Here is a 20,333-nt window from a genome sequence, read left to right as displayed (position 1 = left end):
GACAAAGATAATTCAATTAAATTCAATTAAATTCAATTTTATTTGTATAGCACCAATTCATAACAGAAGTTATCTCAGGACACTTTTCAAATAGAGCAGGTGTAGACCGAACTCCTTATAACATTATTTACAGAGACCCAACAGTACCACCATGAGCTAGACCTTGGAGACGGGGGCAAGGAAAAACTGCCTGTTAAAAGGCAGAAACCTAGGACAGATCCTCCGGCTCTAGGTGGGTGGTCGTCTGCCTCGACCAGTTGGGGTGAGAGAGAGAGAGACAGAGAGAGAGAGAGAGAGACAGACAGACAGACAGACAGACAGACAGACAGACAGACAGACAGGTGCACAGCAACAACAGTATTGGCAATGGCAATCTAGCAGGACCATGGCAGGAGGCTCCACCAGGATCGATGAGAACCTGCGAGACGAGAAAGCACAAGAACTAAAGTTAGTAACATGCATTAATGGAACATGAATGAGTGCAGAAAGAGAGAGGAAGAGAGGAGCTCAGTACACTGAGTAATCCAGCCTAGAAGTAACAAATGCATGGATTAGTTTTTCTGCATCTGTCTGTGATAGGATGTGTCTAACTTATGTAATAAGTAAATGAAAGAAGGCAGTCCTAGAGGTCTGCTTTAAGTGGGAATTAAATGACAAATCCTGATCAAAGATAACTCCAAGATTCCTGACAGTGGTGCTAGAGGCCAATGTAATACCATCTAGAGTAACTATATCTTTAGACAGTGAGTCTCTAAGGTTTTTGGGGCCAAGTACAAGAATTTAATTATAAACTTAATAATAAACTAAGATATTTCAAGTACTGGAAAACAGAAATCCAATCAATGAATAAACTAGAATACTAAAAACACTGGACACAGATTTTCAATTAGCCCAATATTTACCCAAAATACCCCTAAAGCACAAAGAGATTTTGTACCCATTGTGAAACAGGAGAAAATGAAACTCAAATACATTTTCTCACAAGTTACAAAGATACAAAATACAAAGAAATTAGAGGGAAACTTCAGCCAGAAAATCCTAGACTTTTTTTTACCCTCCCCAAAAACTCATTCTGGGAGAAGACAGCAGGACAGTAGAACCAGCTGACAGGAGAACATGTTACTGCATGTCACACAGCAAGACTTATTTTCTTTTTCTTTTCTTTTCTTTCATTGTATTATTAATATTTATTTGATTGTATTGTATAAGTAGTGTTGATGTGCAACATGTTTGATTTAAAATGTTATGCCATTGAGGCCAATAGAGAGAGAGAGCGTGAAACAAAAGAGGCTGCAAAGAGGTAAATGAAAATATTAACCTGGTTGTAATGTTTTTAATTTTCTAGTGTATTGACTTCTGTCAAGTTACCCGAAGTCACTCACAAAAATACCGGAAGTTAGTCAATTTTCCTTCACTTTAAAAGTAGCCAAACCTGGGTTTAGTGTATTTCATAATGAGTTTCTTTCTTATTTCAAAACCCTTAAAGTAGTGAAAAGTAAAAGTGTAGTGAAACCTTTTAGTAAAATAGAGGAATATGATTTACAAAAAAGCCTGTGCCGTTTAAATGTATTCTATTTATTTAATTCATTTTTATATTTCAGTGTTGTTTCAGTCTCATGTCTGTTTTGGTTTGTCTTTTTGTATGCACTTAAAAGAAGCTTGTTTCTCATGCAAGTTCTGTGTTTAAAAGTCTTGTTTGCTGTATTCTAGTATTGCTATGTAAGTTGGTCTTTGTGTTTTTGTTGGCAGTATATTCTCATTTGTAGAGAAAGATTGTGCTTTGGATTGGTGACTTAAAACAGTTGATTGCTGAGTCTAATTCCCAGCATCGATATAGGAAGATCTGAGAATGAGACTTAACAATCAACAATCTTTCTCGGCTCTGATTGGTTGTTTCTGTTCAGGCCCGGTGCATTCTTGCAAATCCCACTAGGAGCACTAGGAGGAGCCAGAGGAACCTGCTATTTTCCCACATTATCTGTCTCATGTACCACTGTCAGGAAAACATGACATACTACAGCTTAAATAAGGCTTTTATTTTGAAAGGCACTGAAAGGCAACACCCTCTACTGATGGTGTTAAACGTTATCAGCGGTTAGCTTGCTACAGGTTGCTGTCAGGTCAGTGACTAACGTTACGTTTTAAAGTAAGCTAACATGTTAAAGTTAAACTGCCAAACTTTCATTTTAGTCCGTGTTTACGTTAGCTAAGTAGGCTAGCGTTTAAGCGTAAGGGACACTAGCTTAGTTCCTATCAATTGCTATTAGTTGTAGCGTGTAACGTTAGATAATATAAAGTAGGCGGTGGAAGGCTTCTGAAGTTCGCTGAACAATAACAGTTCTTTTGCGATATGTAGCTATTTTATATGCAAATGTTTCTTGGCAATGTTTGGTCTGAAGTAGCCCTTCCATAACCTGTAAGTGTATCCAGTTTGTTCAGAGTACATGCACTTTCTGCTGTGTGTTCATCTCAGTCCTGTGTGGCGGTGGCTGTGATGTGCTGTTGTTTACTGTAGGAGACAGAACTGCGGTAAACACTCCGCTGGTAAACACTGCTGAGCTAACTCACTGTCCTCTTTAGACTTACACGTCGAAATGAGTGTGGACAATGCAGTGCACAGAGGACTAAAGAGACTTGGATAAGGGTTTCTGGTGTATTTGTGATCCACCATGCAGCTTTATATGGAAACCCATTTCCGCCAATGTAACATCATTATAAAGAGGACTTTTCTAAAATACTAGTATCTCAAGATAATGAGAAAGTTTCTCAATATTCTGACTTAGTCTAAGTAGTATGAGTCAAAATATTGAGTGATTAATTCAAAACATTGAGATTTTTTTTGTTATTTTGAGATGTCAAATAGAAAAAGAGAAGTCAAAATATTTGGAAAGTTTCACATTATAATGACGTACATTATGTTTTTTTACGTCACATTGGGGGAAATTGGCTTCCATAGCTTTTATGTGTCAGCCAAGTGTCTTGAAAAACTGATGGTGAGAGAATCTTTTTGATCTTAAAAGAAAACAACATGCAGTTGAAAATGAATCATTGTACAGGAAGCTGTTGCACTGAACTGTGTCGCCATCGTTGGCTGTATGAGTGTCACCCTCATGTAAACACTGAACTAATGTGACCTGATGTGTCATGGATTGACGACGTTGTAGATTTCACAGTTTACTACTATATTTTATGCTACATGCAAATACTGTATTTCTATTGGTGTTTACAGTACATACCCTGCAGACAGATCTTTGAAATATAGCGGCACTCAGCGGATATGTTATGAACCTGAGAAATACTCTAATTCATTTAGTCAAAACACAGAAGTGGATGTTCCTCTGCTAAACAGCCGACAACTGACCTTTATATCAATTCACAGACAGGACTGCAAGTATAGTTGGAGCTTTTCTTCAGTATGAACTTATTTGCATTATAATCAATTTGGTAACAAGGGTTGTGCATTGGCAGGGATTTGGCAATACAATACTCATCACAATACACAGATCAGTTTAAACAAGTAAGAACAAGTCCCAGATCTACACAAAGCCATTAAAAGAGCCTCTCTCTGATCTTTTCCTCTTGCTCCTTTTACCAGACAGACTGATAACTGCACCTGACTGAGCGCTGGCAGGGGTTGGAGTCTGCCCAAGAGGGGCAGGAAGGCCTAAAGCTTGGTTTTATTAACATGTGTTGTTGGAAAGTCTTGTGTCTGCAGATACTGAGTCTGGTGTTTATTCTTATTATATTTTTCTTCATAATTCATAATATAGCTGCACAGTGCAGTTAGTTAGTCATCAATACACTGCAAAAGGTGCCAAACATTTCTATGTATAGTTATGCTTTGCAGGTTTCCTTTGACGATTCTTTTTTTTTTTTTTTTTACAATTTCATGTTTTCTCCTCATTGCTCTTCGGTTGTTTGAACGTTTCCGATGCAGGACCAAGCTGTTTATCAGACAGTGAAGGCTCTCTGAATATAGCTTGTGTTCAGGTCTCTCTCAGGTTTTTATTTTTTAAAAGTTTTTTAGCCTAGTGACCCCTTGTGAAGCTTTGGGGACACCCCACGTTGGGAACCACTGCACTGATGCCTGAAGAGGAGTGTCAGTTTGGATCTGCTGTAGCAGGATTTTTATACAGCCTCTCTTCATCTCTTCAGCATACAAAGAAAACAGCCAAAGTTCAGATGTAGCAGCACTTTGGCTAATTTTTGGTTAAATATAGCAACCTCAGTGCTGCAAGGGCACCTTTTATGTGTCCAATCTGTACAGTTGGTAAATCCCTCAGATGAGCTGAAACATTTAACGAGGTTGGAAACATTTAAGGATCTTCATTGCCATGTTAGTTCACTGGTTATAGATACAACAAGAGATTACAAAGTGGAATTCAAACATGACATTTCCGAATAAATTCTCAACAATGTTAATGTCTTCCAAATCCTTTGCAACTTTGAATGTATCTGTGGTAGATGCAAAAACATCCATATGCAGGAAAGAGCTGCAGCTCCAGCCCTGTGGTCGTCAAAACCTTAACAGTACACGTTAAAGAGCATCTTTTAAGAAACTCTTTTCTCCCTCAGCTTTAAAGATGAGTTCCAGAGTGTTCGGTGATCTGGAGAAAGAGGAGGAGGAGGAGGAAGAAGGAGAAGAAGAAGAAGAAGAAGAAGAAGAAGAGAGCTTCAACCGGACGGAAGTGAAAATGAGTCAGATAGTGATGCCCTGTCACAGCAACCATCGGCAGGAGCTGAGCGTGGGACAGCTGCTCAAATGGATGGACTCCACCGCCTGCCTCTCTGGTAATATATGTGTGTGTGTGATTCAATATTAGTCATGTGGTGTGTGTGGAAATGCTTTAATCTCATTTGGGAGTGTCCAGAGGATGTTGTAACCACTGACCAACCAGACAGGACATTACTCGTGTGTTTCCTATGTGCAGCTGAGAGGCACGCTGTGAGTCCCTGCGTCACTGCCTCCATGGATGACATCCACTTTGAACACACCATCAGGTAACAGGCAGTGTGTGTACAGAGGCGTGGGCCCTTCTTAATTCTGCCAGTGTGTGTGTTTATACAGTATACACTAATTCTTGTCTGTATCTGTATCTGTGCAGCGTGGGTCAGGTAGTGAACATTAAGGCAAAGGTCAACCGAGCCTTCAACACCAGCATGGAGGTCAGATAACACACACGCCGTCATACCATTATACCTGCTGTGTCTTATGTAATAAACCTATAACCAGTCTGTGCAGTAAGGCATTACAAATAATAATATCACTTCCCCCAGTACCTAGTAGTGTAAATAATTACTAATACATTTAAGTAATGATATTACAGTTACTCTTTCTTATCCTACTGATCTGAAGTCTAACAGTCCAATCACATCCTTGGGTTAATTTTTGTAGTTGTGGAGGAAACTAGTTTGGAAGATGGAAGCTCTTACATTCAGCAGCTGGATATATTCAATTACTTAGAGTTTAACAAACAAAACTGGATTTTAATCGTCATTAGTCTGAATTTTGGGGGTGTACAATTACCAATTTTGTGGGGAGTATCAGAAAAGAAGTTCCAACTCACTCCTTTCATCCTCCCTTTGTATCCACGAGGGAGAAACTACGGTGGCCCTGAAAAACGCTAGCAGCCCTATCTAGAGCCAGTGTTTGGTTTGTCCATTCTGGGCTACTGTAGAAACATGACAGACTCCATGGAAGGTGACCCGGGGTTTCTGCATCAGTTTAACCAAATTACTACAAAACATTTTATCAGCTGTACCGTATAATATACCCTAGATTCTCAAATAATAGCCCAGGCCTTTATTTACACTCTTTAAAGCGGGTATGCGGGTATGGTTGGCTTCAATGTCCCACAGTTCCCAGCTCACAATTTCAGCGGTTTGGTTCACTCTCGCTGCTATATTCCATCTCAGGTGGGCATACAGGTGAGCTGTGAGGACCTGTTCTCTGACCGTCACTGGAGGGTTTGTCTCGCCTACGCCACCTTTGTTACCCAGCGCACAAACACAGGGAAAAAGGTAGGGGCTGTGTTGTGTGGCATACCAAATGATTCTGAGGACATCGTTCATGACCATTTGGACTGAGCTGACACACGGCGTGTGTGTAGGTGATGATTTACTGACATTATCTCACAGGTCATCTTGAAGCCCATTGTGCCTCACACTCAGAAAGAGCAGGTTGAATACAGCGTGGCGGCTGAGAGACGGCGGGTCAGGATGGTACACGATGACATCATCAAAGAGCTGCTCTCCAACGGGTCTATCCAGCAGGGTAGGTTGAACCCATTCCTGCTACATCACAGCATCAGCAGACCACATCAGATGTAGCAGTTTTCCCTGAGTAAGCAGAGTTTTTGCGGATGTTTTGGATGGGGTGCCCTGTTTGAGAATGCTGTTGAGAAAGCAACTGAATACAGCGTATCAAGGCTTTAAACACAATGAATGTAAAAAGAAATATGATTCTGGTCAAATAGACTAACCGTGGGCTTGCACAAATGCCATGCACGCTAAACTTGATTAAAAACACATCAGTTGAGCCACAATGTTGCGTTGGGTGACGTGTATATTGTAGTTTATTTTGACCTAATCACACATACACCATCCTGCTGTCACAAATAGTACCCCTAGCGGTACTCTGCAGGGGTTACTTGATAATATACTATAAGTTCAATTAACCACATTTTATCTTCAGTAGGGATGCACCGAATATTCGGCCACCGAAAGTTTTCAGCCGAAATACTTTTATCACCGAAACAACACGGCCGAAACAGAAAGTTGTGATGACGCAAACAAAAACCGCGGCCCGCACACGCTTGTCTGGATAAGCGCCAACATATCTGCGGTGTGGACGTATTTTAATATATCTGAGAAAGACCCACGGATAGCGATTTGCAAAACGTGTAATGCTGAAATCGGGTTTCCTGACCTGGCAAAGATGGCACGCAAGTACTTGTCTGCTCCGTGCACAAGCACTGACAGCGAGAGACTGTTCAGTGCTGCAGCTCATATTCTCGATGAGAAGAGGAACAGACTTCACTGTGATAAAGCAGAGAAGCTACTTTTCATCAAGAAAAACCTGCCACTTTACCTGAAGAAGTAGTGGTAGTGTTTAAATATTTGTTTTCCACTTTGCACATCTGCAATTCTTGGTGCATTTGTTGTTGTTAAAGGCCTACGGTTGACATATGGGCTATGGCAATCTTTGTTTTGATACACTGTTATGTTGTAGGCCTACAGAGAAAATATTGTTATATCTTCCAGCAGTTGCAGTCTTGTTCTGAATGCACTTTGTTGTAGTAGTCCTACAGAGAACATTTTAAAATGCACTTGACTTAAATGCACTTTGTGTTTTTATGAGAGAACATATTTAATTTTACAATCTTGCAGCAGGCCAGTCAGTTATAGGCCTGTACATTATTATTTATTTAATGTACACATGAGTGGGGTCAAGTTAAACATTTTATTTAGAATTTTATTTTATATTGTGCATTGTTCTAATGTCAGTGCTAAATAAATATTTTCATACTTTTGTAATTGATTTATTCTTTGAATTGCAAAGCCTTGATTTTAGTGAGGTTAGTACACAGTCTAGCCATAAATGCAATGGTACTAATAATTGGCATAATAATTTCTTTCGGTGTTTCGGTTTTCGGCCTTGGTTTCCTCATTTTCGGTTTTTGGTTTCGGCCAAGAATTTTCATTTCGGTGCATCCCTAATCTTCAGTATTCCTATTTTCAGTGCAATTGTTAACTGCTGTCAGCTGCAGGTTCCTCCCTGCCGCAGAGGACGACAAACAACTTCAGTGAAGCACAAGCAAATGTTTCTTATTAAAATCGAAGTGCAACTTATCAAAAAGGAACCCATGCACTAGAGCACCAAAGGTGGATTAATCGGCCACTTAAAATAGTCCTCAACAAATTCACTGTCACTGTTAATGAAACTATGTTTTTGGGTGCGGAGTTTAAAGGTTTACACCTTCAGTAGGAGACAGTGGGGTTGACAGCCACAGGAAGAGTAGGGAAGAGAAACACATTGCTGGTTTGATTCTTTTCATGGGATTGGTTAAAATGTATAGAATAACACCAAGTATATCTTTCAAATCCCGTTTTTGTGTGTGTGTTTGTGTGTGTCAGCTGACAACTTGACAGTGGGCAATGCGGTACCAGCAGAGAGGACCAGGGTGGAGAGTGTTGAACTGGTTCTACCCCCCCACGCTAACCATCAGGTTATTTATTTATGTCTCTGTCTGTCTGCCTCTCTGTCCATTTGTGCTATTTTTGGTACTGTATGTCATAATCTTTATGTAATATTAGGAGTTTTTGTCACATTAACTTCAGTAAAATATTTTGTCATGTTGCCATCATGCAACATAGTATAATAATCCATTCATAAATATATCTCTGAGGGTCTAAACATCAGTTTTTCAATGAATTGAAAGGCTTCTACTATTCATGCACTCTATATTTGATCAGTGTCATTATTGTGCTGAAGGGTAAGTCGACTGTATCATCCTCTCTGATCTGATCTGATGTCTGCATACCAGGTGAATACATTTGGAGGACAGATCATGGCCTGGATGGTGAATGTAGCTACGATTGCTGCCAGGTACAGTCACACATACACACATTTTAAAAGCTTTATTTGAATCCACCAGGGTTACAGAGGTTGCACATACATGAACACACATTCACAGTCATACATGTGCGCGCACTCAAACAAAAGTTTGATTGATAATTAAAAGAATCATTATTTGCAGCCTAAGCTGAGCTGAATGTGCCCAAAAATGGTGAATAAAGAGAAGTCTACCGATGTGCTTGCCCTGTTGTTTTTTAAGGGCTTCCCTTACTGGAGCTACTCAGTGTGTTTTTATTCATTTTATTTTGCATTAGATGTTTGACCAAATCAAACGTGCTAGTGGGAAACAGCTCTACTAATAGCACACTGTGAAACCATCCTCACTCCACCCTTTACACGCTGTTAAAGCACCTAAAGCAATGTCTTTATTCTTGCTATTTGTGCTTCAGAGCTTTTTTCCCCAATGATGTTTCAAGAACACATGTGTTTTCAACGGCAAAAACAAGCAACAGCAGCTCTTTTAATATGAAAGAAAAATAAAATTTTTATGTTAACACAGATACACTCATTCTTGCAAGTGTGTGACAAGGAAACACAATCATTCTCTTTCTCTATGCAGTCGTCTGTGTCAGGCTCACCCAACTCTGCGGTCCATCGACATGTTCACCTTCAGAGGACCTTCTCAGATTGGAGACCGACTGCTGCTGAGGGCTATAGTCAACAACGCCTTCAAAAACAGGTATCAGTGTGTCCAGAATCAGCCATAAAGATACAGATAAGATTAAACGTATGTGTTGTGTGTGGAGAAAACGGGTCGCAGTAACAGCTCTGTATGAAATGAATTTTTTGATGACGTGTGTCCTGCAGCATTGAGGTGGGGGTGCGTGCAGAGGCCTACCATGAGGAGGGACATAACCGACACATAAACTCTGCTTTCATGACCTTTGAGGTGCTTGACAATCACGGGAAGCCATGTACATTGCCGCGGATACGACCGGAACCCTTGGTGAGTTAACCAACAGCATTAGAAGTGCTGATGAAGATTACACTGGTATTTTCACACTAAACATGAAGCGAAGTTTCGCAGGCACATATCTTCAGCACTCACCAGGTAGTCCAACCTCCTCGCTTATGTTTCTCCAGACAATCTCCTTTTATGTCTGGTTTCTGTATACATATGAAGCAGTATTACAGAGCTCTGGCTGCACACACACAGATACAAGTCGGGGTGGCACCTCCATGGCTCGCAGCAGACAGGTTGGGAAATGAGCGAAGATAAATCGACTTTTTAATTCTAAAAGTTTTAAAGAATGAACTCTGAGCTTTCATCTTGTTGGCAAACAGCTCCAGATCAGAGCAAAAGGTAGCATGAAATATAAGTGACTTAAGCTGACTCTGACAAAAATAAACAGAGGCAAGAAACATTGCACCTCCTTGTGAGGTGGCATGTCTTCCAGTCCTTTATTTTCTGTTATATTCACATTATGGACCGTTCCTGGTTTTGAATTCAAGTGTTATAAATGTACCAAATGAACATGAGACTACTAATAATATTAGTAGGCAGTTAATATCTTTTTAAATCAAGCACAGCTCATTATGCCAGGATTCTTTGTTCCCCATTGCTGTTTCCCCTCATTTCCTGTCATCTCTACTCTTGCTTTCCAACAAAGACTAAAATAGATAGATAGATAGAATACTTTATTTATCCTCAAAGGGAAATTATAGTGTTATGGCAGCTAATTCAGAGTCAATTATTATTAGAAAGTCTTATTGCAGAGAGGAGGAACGATTTTCTATATCGTTCCTTAGAGCAGCGTGGTTGAATGAGTCTGTTGCTGAATTGCCAGCAGTTTTGCCAGCATCCTCTCCTCCACCACCTCCTCCAGGGTGACAAGCTTCAAGCCAACAACAGATTCAGCCTTTTTATTAAGTTTGTTCAGTCTGTTGGCGTCCTTTGCCTTGATGCCCACACCCCATGACACCGCAGCAAAGAAGATGGTGCTCGCCACCACAGACTGATAGAACATCTGCAACATCCTGTTGCAGACATTGAAAGACCTGAGCCTCCTCAGGAAGTAAAGCCGAATCTGGCCCTTGTTGTAGATGGCCTCTTAGTTTGTGGACCAGTCCAGTTTGTTGTCTAGTGTGACATCCAAGTACTTATATGCCAACACCATATCCACATCTGTCCCACCGATGCTGACAGGAGGAACTGTGTCTCTGGGTTTTGTAATATTTTACATTATATCTAGTCATTTGATCCATTGTTGATAACTATAAGTGTAGCCTTTTATCTGGATTAGAGCTCTGACTGTAGCTCTAGCTCAGCAGCAGACCTACTGCATCATGCTGAGATAAAAAAAAAATTCTAAGAATAATCAGTATAACTTCTAATCTAAGTATTTGTATAGCCAGAACAAACGCAGGCAGGGCGCTTTGGCGGGGCACTTTTTTCTGCAAAAGAAGTACAAAACAGTATTGGACGGTATGAAAAAACTCCTTTACAGTGGGAGAGGGTGGTGTCAGTGTTGTGTAACATTCAGAAACTGACAAACTGTTACTAGTGCTATTACAACCACTGATAATAGATTGAGTATGGAAAGGTTACGTGGCCAATCATTTCCAAGTTGTTACAGCTATAAACTGCAGTCATATTAACTTTAAGTTGCCCCCATGCAGCCTCTGTTTTCCAGAGCTGGGATTGGAGTGGTATGAAGGCTCAGCTGAACAAAGATCAGAGCTATAAACTTGACTTGACTCAACAAGCAGAAAGAATGCTGGGGAAAAAATGGCACCACTCATAAACCCTTTGACGGCCTGTGTTCCTTGAAGCAGCTCTTATCACAATGTCCTTCTCCTACATATATGAGTGCTGTGTTTATGGGGTGACATGTGAATTGGAAGACTAGAGTACTACAAACAAAAACAAATACAACCCACCCATACTGCAGCCTTTATGGGCCTCTACACATTGTGATGCAGCAGGGGTCAGATGTATAAATGAGTATTTGCATCTCAGGCAGACTGCAGACCAGCGCACACACAGTGTTTCACAGAGAGAGAGAGAGAGAGAGAGAGAGAGAGAGAGAGAGAGAGAGGAGATGAGCTGAGATGAGATGAGATTATAAACAAGTAGACAGCCGACAGAGTTTGTAAATAGTTATTATTTACAACCACGCCTTTTCCTGACTGATCAGAACTTTTATAATAATAATAATAAATAATAAATAACTTCTAATCAATAGAACTTACTTATTATTTTCTATTTATTTATTGACGCCTTCACTGCAAGATCTATCAACACAACACAACCCCTCAGTTGAGTGTGCAAGTTCCTCTAACATTGTGCTCGCATTGTTTTGTAGTGGAGGCTAGTGATAGCATTACAATTCTCAGTTGACAATGAAGTGGCCGGCTGGACAGGCTGTTTGGCCGCCATATGGTGTTTATGGAAAGGCTATGTGCTATGCACATTTCTGTCTTTGTGCGTACGCGCAGCTTTAGTTGTGAATGTGTCACAACTATGGTACCAAATCTATGCTGTGAAAGGCCAACAGGACCGAGTACAAGGCCACTCAAAACAGCATTTTGCAACGCTAGAAAACGGAGGAAGCCTTTGTCTGTGATAGGATGATTTCACCTCAGGCTTGAAAACTTTTTTTTTTTTTTGGCGTTGAGTTTGAGGACTATTGAGTTGCATGGTGGGAAATGTAGGATCCAGTGTTTTTGGAGATGAACCAATAGTAGGGATTCAAAGTCAGGCTGTCTCGCCCTCTGCTGCACACATTTTGACCACTCTTTTGTTCATCTGTCTCTTATGAGTTCCACAACTTGATGGAAGTGCAAAACCTAAACACTGGAGTATCCTGTAGCACATATAGCATCTTGACTTGACTTGAGCCAGTTCATTCTGTCTTTCTTTTACAGGAAGGTGAGAGGCGGTTTCAAGAAGCCATAGCCAGGAAGAAGATCCGACTGGACAGGTAACGTGTTTATTCCTGTGACGAGCACATTCTCCACTTGTAGATCCATGTTCTGTGTGCCAGAAGTGATACGATTTGTATGACATTTTCTAGTTTATTTGAATTAAAAATAAGACAGATTGAACATTTTGGGCAACAAAAGCTACCAGTATTGTGTGGAGGTGTATATGACACAGTGCCAAATATGCTAAAGGCATACATTAAAGATGTAAATATTGGTCTACAGTGCAGGTCTTGTGGTCAAACACTCCATAGGATATGTGTGTTTTGTTTATAGATTGATAGTCATGTATTCAATCGGTGATGTTTTGAAAAGGTTTAAGCAGACCGAGGGTTAATTCAATTTAATTCGCGCCAATATAGCGCCAATAAAAGTTATCTCAGGACACTTTTCAAATAGAGTAGGTCTAGACCGAACTCTTTATAACATTATTTACAGAGACCCAACAGTACCACCATGAGCAAGACCTTAGAGACGGGGGCAAGGAAAAACTGCCTGTTAAAAGGCAGAAACCTAGGGCAGATCCTTCGGCTCTAGGTGGGTGGTCGTCTGTCTCGACCAGTTGGAGAGAGAGAGAGAGAGAGAGAGAGAGACAGAGAAAGAGAGACAGACAGACAGACAGAGAGAGAGAGAGGGGGAGAGAGAACAGAGAGAACAGAGAGAGAGAGGGAGAGAGAGAGAACAGAGAGATGCAATGAACAGTGATTAAAGTAATAATAGTAACTGTAGTAATAATAATAGTAATAATAATAATAACAATAATATCAGTGATATTGGCAATGGCAGTCAAGCAGGACCATGGTAGGAGGTTCCACCAGGATCCATGAGAACCTGCGAGATGAGAAAGCACAAGAACTCCGGGGAAGAAGTAAAGTTAGTAACATGCACTAATGGAACATGAATCAGTGCATCATGGGAAATCCCCCTCACCTGTTACCATGTAACCCCTCAGTTTTAATGCAATTGTGCCGTGTTGTTCACTTGACAGGATCAGAAATTCTTCTAATTTCTCTCTTTTGTTGTTTCAGAAAATACATAATTTCCCGCAAGCAGAGTGAGGTCCCTTTGTCTGTTCCCTGGGACCCCACCAACCAGGTGAGGAAAAAGCTAAGGAATCAGTCAGGACTGGTGACTACTATATCTACTGTGAATAACACATTAATGGCAACTCATTTTGGTCCACATGGAGAGAGACAGTACCAGACTACATTTAAGGGGGAATATTCAGAAAAGTTCACTGGCTGAACAGCTTTTTTTGCTGACCTCCACCGCACCAGTTGGTCAACAATGTCACCAAGCACCGAGCTCTCTCATTTGCTATGCACTTATGGTAAAATAAATAACTAGAAAACAGAGGGTGACAAAAAGTTGGCTTCTTTAAGTGAAAAGTTTCAGCAAACATGACAAAAAGTTATTTTTATAAGATGTACCTACTGCAGCTTTAAAGGTGTAAGGACTTGACTAAACCTGTCAATGTGCACAGCCACACTGCAGTGTCTTTCATTCTTGAATTCAAAAGAATCAATATATGGATGAATTGATTAAAACAGGTCTCAGTCACACTTATTATATGCAGTTATTTAGATTTAACTGTAAAACTATGATTTGTTTGAAATAATGACATCACATTATGAACATTAGGGGAAGTTCACTAATCTGAGATCACACTGCAAGATACGGTTTAATCAACACCTGCTTTATCAACACTGAGATAAACATGGAAAACACTACTGATAACTAGAGACTTGTAGCTCTGTATTAAGTAATTGCCTCAGTCCAATCGCAATTAATATTGCTACTGTGGTCAAAGGTTTTTGGAATATTTGAGAGAGCAGTATCAATGATTCATAATTCAAGGACCATACTAATTCGTTTCTTCAGTGCAATTCACGATGCCGGTGCAAAAAAAGTATCTCTGTTGAGAGCTGCACAGGTGCAGTACTGATCGGGCACTTGCGAGAAACAAGAGACTGGTTGGGTGGTGTTGGAGCATGTGGGGAAAACTCCAAATATGTGTTCCTCAGTTTGCCACAAATTTGAGAGCAAGGTGGAGGTCGTTTTTCCAAGTTTCCAAATAACTTTAGTCTTTATTGTGAGTTGATTAATAATAAAACAATTTGTACAGGGGCAAAAAAAAAAGGACTTTGGGCAAGTAGTTTTCTCACCCACTTAGTCAAAACAAACATTAACATTGCCCCCTGTGAAACAATGTAGCTGGAAGTCACATTTATTGAAATCATTATCTAAGTGAGAAATTGCTCTTTGCTTTTCTAAGGAATGTTATGGTTCAATTTTTGTATGTTGTATCAGACTCAGAATATCTGCTCTGCACTATAAAAACAGACAATGTCTTTACTGTGATGTATGAACTATTCCCTGTGATCTGACTGGCTGTAAATGTAAATTTCAAGGTCTTTGCCATTTTAATACCATAAATACATAAATAGTTTTTAAATAAAAAACTAAATTAAGTTTTTGACATCTTTCACTATTGCTGGTGTTAAGACTTTTAGAAGGTTGGTCAACTCAGTTAAAATGGTTAAAATACCCTATGCTCCACACTGTCAAACCAAAATGCATTCAAAAACAGCTGTTTTATGGTAGGATCATATTTTTTCACAGTTAAATCTTTATTTACACCATCACGGAGACTCTTCAATCTACAGTTACAATCAGCACACATGTCATTTACTCAATAATGTCATTAACTAACCTGTGAAGGTTTGCCACAGACGGACACAAACTGACTGTCCAGGTCCCTCAGTTAACAGATCTCTTCTTTTACTGGTCTTCGCTCTTTTGGGAAGTAAAGAAAATCGTAAATTGGGTTTTTATTGTTTGATCTGCAAAATGCCACGCAGCAGCTTTTAGGCATGGTGCCAGCAGGCAATTTTACAGCGCTTGTTTCACCCAAAAGTGCTCGTTCTGAAGAGAGGAAAGCGATGTATTACTGCTCTCAATTATTGTATCTTTTGCTCCATTGATGTGCATGCTTGTGTTTGCTTGCTAACATTTATGCTTTGTGCGTGTGTTTCCAGGTGTATCTGAGCTATAACAATGTTTCGGCTCTAAAGATGTTGGCTGCTAGAAACAACTGGCGCCTCAGTTCTGAGAAGGACAAGGTATCTGCTGTCCTCTCCTTGAAAGGGTTTTGCATAGAAGTGTTTTTTATATTCCCCTGTGAGGAGCTGGATGTTCCATGTGACTCTTTGTTCCCAGGTTCGTCTTTACACCCTGGAGCAGAAGTCCATGTTGAGTTTCAGGGTGGAATCAGAGGTGGATGTTCCTGCTCACAGAGCCTTTTGTCTGCTGGCTGAGCTGGGCAACAGGCCGAGCTGGGACAGACATTATCAGTAATGTCTTCACACACACACACACTCACGCTCACACTGTGTAAAAGATCAATTCAAGTTCAGCAAACTATATCCTCACTGCATGTGTAAAGGTCAGGGTATATTGTACGACCGATTTTGCAGATTGAAGGTCCTGAAATGTTTGCTGCCAAACACAACACGTAAAGGACACATGCACAACCACATGATATAGATAGATTTTAGTTTAGAAGTTTCTTGAAGTATAGCGGAATGCCATTACCATTGCAGTGACACCATGTAGGTAATTGTGCTCCTTAATTATTGTCTCACAATTATCTTCATGTGACATTAAAAGCTCTATGTTAGCTCAGTGGGTAGAGCTGGCGACCCATGTACCAAGGCTGAGTCCTTGCTGTAGCGGCCCAGGGTTCGAATCCGACCTGTTGTCCTTTGCTGCATGTCATCCCCTCTATCTAATAAAGGCAATAAATGCCAAAAAAAAAACTTTAAAAAAAAAAAAAAAAAGCTCTATGTTAAATTAAAAGGCGATGAAGGCAGTGCTGAGCAGTAATGCTACATGTACATAAACTCATGAGGAAGGTTTATACCAAAGGCATGTAGCACCATTTTCTTATTGCAGACTTCTTCAATGGCAGCCCAACTGACTGTTGGTAAAAAAAAATAATCTCAAATGTACCTGTGTACTACTATTTTTGTAGTTTTTGTGATAATAATCCAAGTTTCTTATTTAGTGGTAACCATGTGAAAAGGTCTCTTTTTGACTGTTTCACCTAGCCACAATTTAATCTGAACTAAATTAAACAAATCATGGACTTTAGTCTGGATTTCTGGCAGGCAGCTATAAGAGTGTGGCCAAATAGAAACACAGGTCACACTGAAAAGCAATTCATACATATTGCTTTTTGTCTGGGTTGAGCTATGTTCAGCAGTCAGGCAGCTGTGTCCAGCCAAGAAATAGTCTGGGACGAAACCCCTTATAAAACCATGCTCTTTTCAGGGTCTTAAAGTCTAAAATCCATCCAAATCTGATTATAGACCTTAAAATGTCTTATAATGATTTTGACTGCTTTTAAAAACTGATTGGATTAATAAAGTTAACATTACTTTTAAGTTCCATTTTTCAGTTTCACTTTTAAATGTGTTTTTGGGATGAGAGTAGTATCAATCTTCAACAATGTAGTCAACATTCCTTCACTTTATTTCAAATAAACTGCATTTGTATCAACATCCTCAGCAGCGGTATCTCTCCGTGTGCTTTCCTAAATCAGGAAATGCGAGCTCATTCACAGAGTGGACGATGATGACTTCCTGTATCGTGTGGTGACTCCATCAGTGCATCGCCGTGGAGTAGGTTCCCCTACTTCAGCCAGTCAGGGAGAGGGAATTCTCCAGGACTTTATCTTGTTGGCCTCCAAGAGGAAGCCGTGTGGCAGCGGGTCAGTAGAGTGATGGGTTGGATGAACTGTGCCAGTTCAAAGGTCACACAGCTCTTTCCTGCTGTATTTACTGTCGGTACTTGCTCTTTTCCTCCCCAGAGATCCATACGTCATCGCCCTGCGTTCGGTGTCCCTGCCCACTCACCCTCCCACTGAAGGATATAACCGAGGAGAGGTTCTGTGTGCTGGATTTACCATACTGGAGACCAAAAACAACATGTCACTGGTAAGACAAATACCGGTTTTAGCCGATTAAACGTGCATTTGTACATATAATCCTAACACTTTCATTACTTGTATCTTTTTCCAGATCAGTTACTATAACCAGGCGTCTCCAGAGGTTCTTCCCTACATCTCCACAGATATCGCTGGCCTCTCCTCCTCTTTCTACCACACCTTCTGCTCCTGCAGCCAGTACCTGACAAAGAACAAAGAGCAGTCCAGTCAGTACCAGGCCACGGACACAGACAGTCCCACCTGTGACAGTGAAGCTGACAGTCTGTCGGTGGCCCTGTGCAGCAGCCACCTGTAGACCACCAGCGGTACCTTCCAGGCCAGTTTACATCAAGTAAAATACATTAAGTGTGGTGAGGTCACGCTGCTGTTTATACAACATGGTACTAATAACACTGTCAAAAGTCTTCAAAAGATGATAAATGAAAGGTTCTGGAAAGGGTTTTAAAGATTACAATAAAGTAAGTAAGAGACTAGGGCTGGGTGTCTTTCAAAAAAATGTACGATACGGTTTCTGAAAGTTTTTTTCTATACTAATTTTATTATACATTACATTGCAATTACTCACTTCAAAGGAGGAGGCTGTTCAAAGAGCTGAGAGCAGCTGGAGAAACTGTTATCACTCCACGTGGATAACTGATAACTGTTTCCTGTGTAAAGTTAGACAGCCAATCACTAGCATTATCAGATCTTGGTACAAACGTGCAGCGTAGCTCATTGGGGCACTGATGCTGATGAGTCTTACTCCGTTCCTATCCAAATTTGGTACCGAATGACAAAGCATTTTTTGTTGTTGTTTGTATTACTCGGTAGTAACAAAGCAATTCATAAAAGTATCAAAGTTCCCAGCCCTAAAAGAAACAATGGGCCTCTAGAACCACTCATACAAACATATTTGTCTTATGTAGCTTATACAACAGATTTAGAAGAACTGGCACAAATCACCTTGTCTCTTATTCCAAATTTTCTGGACCACTCGTAGGAGTCATGTCCAATTTGTCTGCTGTCATCCAAACACAGGTTTTTCACTAAAGCACTGTACAGTATAATATATGTGCATAACTGTAAGGAAATTGTGAGTTTGGTATTTAAATTACACTTAATAATAATAACTAATTACATGGACATAATCCGGTTTGCCTGTACAGTTGGAATTATGATATAGTTTTAAATTTGTCGTATAGCCTAACAGTATCATCATGAATTTAAATCGGCTATTGATGGGGTTAGAGTTCTCTTCACTTTAAGGTGTATGGAGGTCCCTGTCCAATTGTCAGGCATTGCACTATGGTACACACACTACACACTACTGTGTGATGCAGACTTCCCCACGGCCCTCTCCCGTTGCAGTTATCATTCGCCTTGCTTTTCATATCAAACAACTTCTTCTTTATTTTAGCAACAGTACAACCCTCAGGTGACACGGCATTAACAGCAAGTCCTTTTAATTCTACTGCTGACGCTGTTAAAAATTACAGTGCTTGCAGTTGTTGTTGTTGTTGTCCGAGAGCAGGACTTCAATCCCCAAGCTCTTAATGTTCTTTTTAGTCTTCCGTACCATTTTCATGAATGAACTTCCTCATACATGGTGCAGGCTTGTAGCCTAATATGGTTTCAATTTTGCTGAATGCGCCTTCCATTGCACACAGGTGATTTACACAGAAATCTGAAGTTAGGAGCGTTTGACACATACAACCCACCCGTACGAAAAAAAGTAAGACACACAAGATGAAAATACGAAAATGTTCTTGCATGAGGCCCAATGCCTTCAACACTGTATGTGTTCACACTGCATCGTACGGCTCAACTCTACTCGCTTGTGGTACCTCTACTTTCCACTGCAGATAGTACTTCGATAGTACCCCATGTAGGCGCAGCTGATCATCAGTTTATAACTACTCTGTACATTTACTGCTAGATGGACAACTCCACTGCTCTCTTTTCGTTTGCACTGCTCACATTCACCGCTCTTTCTCTCTTGTTCAATCACACACTTACTACACACATAAAAAGGAGCTCTTATAACAGAGAATATAAAGGGATGGTGTTCTTGATACGTGTGCACTCTGTCAGTTGATCTACGCATAGTTTAACAGGCTGCCATTATTGTGTAAATGCTAGCTTGCCCTATTAATGCACCATTTACATGTTCAACCAGAATCACATGAAAGACATAGACCTGATTTCAAAATAAAGGCTAATTCAGCATTAATTATTATGTTTGGAAAACAAATGATGCATTCTAATCTGTGTCACCAGTAGTTAGTTAAACAGATGTTTTATGTTAAACGGTAAACGTTAATTTAATTGTAAATCTAACCAAGTGTGGGGTCTATGGGAATGTAGGGTTTATTTTCATAAACACTAACAGCATTAAATGGTGAGAGAACAGCAATGCGCACAATGTTACAAATTCCATTTGATGAACCATTGATGTTTTGTTTAACACTTTCATAGGATTTTAATAAAAAGTTTTTTGTACAGAATATATATGTCTGTGTTCCTTCCAATCAGAATTCAATGGTAAACTACAAAATATAATTGTATTAAGCCACCTAATGTAGTCCATCACTTTGCTCTAGACTGAAATATTTTGGCAACTACTGGTGGTGAAATCTTGTGCAGACATTCATGGTCCCCTCTGCCTTTTCATCTCATCTCACCATCAGCACCATTAGTTTTTACATTTTTTATTCAGTGGAGTATCTCAACATTTGTTTGATGGATTGGCACCAAATTTGGTAAAGACATTAATGTTTCCCACAG

General features: G+C 40.1%; 1 protein-coding gene across 3 annotated transcripts; it reads left to right on the top strand.

The window, feature by feature from the left end:
- The first annotated feature begins 1,998 nt into the window (after nucleotides 1-1,998).
- acot11a (acyl-CoA thioesterase 11a) lies at nucleotides 1,999-20,053 on the top strand. 3 transcript variants are annotated; one of them, XM_051398957.1, is made up of 17 exons: nucleotides 1,999-2,120; nucleotides 4,576-4,791; nucleotides 4,932-5,001; nucleotides 5,106-5,166; nucleotides 5,917-6,021; nucleotides 6,139-6,274; nucleotides 8,137-8,228; nucleotides 8,547-8,608; nucleotides 9,198-9,317; nucleotides 9,446-9,584; nucleotides 12,506-12,561; nucleotides 13,591-13,657; nucleotides 15,601-15,684; nucleotides 15,782-15,915; nucleotides 17,166-17,333; nucleotides 17,433-17,559; nucleotides 17,644-20,053. In XM_051398957.1, the coding sequence occupies exons 2-17, from the start codon at nucleotides 4,584-4,586 to the stop codon at nucleotides 17,863-17,865; spliced, it is 1,851 nt and encodes a 616-aa protein (XP_051254917.1). In that variant the 5' UTR covers nucleotides 1,999-2,120; nucleotides 4,576-4,583; the 3' UTR covers nucleotides 17,866-20,053. The 3 variants fall into 3 exon arrangements, with proteins under 3 accessions (XP_051254917.1, XP_051254927.1, XP_051254912.1); XM_051398967.1 differs by having other exon boundaries at nucleotides 2,090-2,146; XM_051398952.1 differs by lacking the exon at nucleotides 1,999-2,120 and adding an exon at nucleotides 2,175-2,416.
- Nucleotides 20,054-20,333: the final 280 nt, after the last annotated feature.

Source organism: Dicentrarchus labrax, unplaced genomic scaffold, assembly GCF_905237075.1.
Source record: "Dicentrarchus labrax unplaced genomic scaffold, dlabrax2021, whole genome shotgun sequence".
Lineage (NCBI taxonomy): Eukaryota > Metazoa > Chordata > Actinopteri > Moronidae > Dicentrarchus > Dicentrarchus labrax.
The sequence above is the reverse complement of the archived record's forward strand: the minus strand, read 5'-3'. Positions and strand labels throughout refer to the sequence as shown.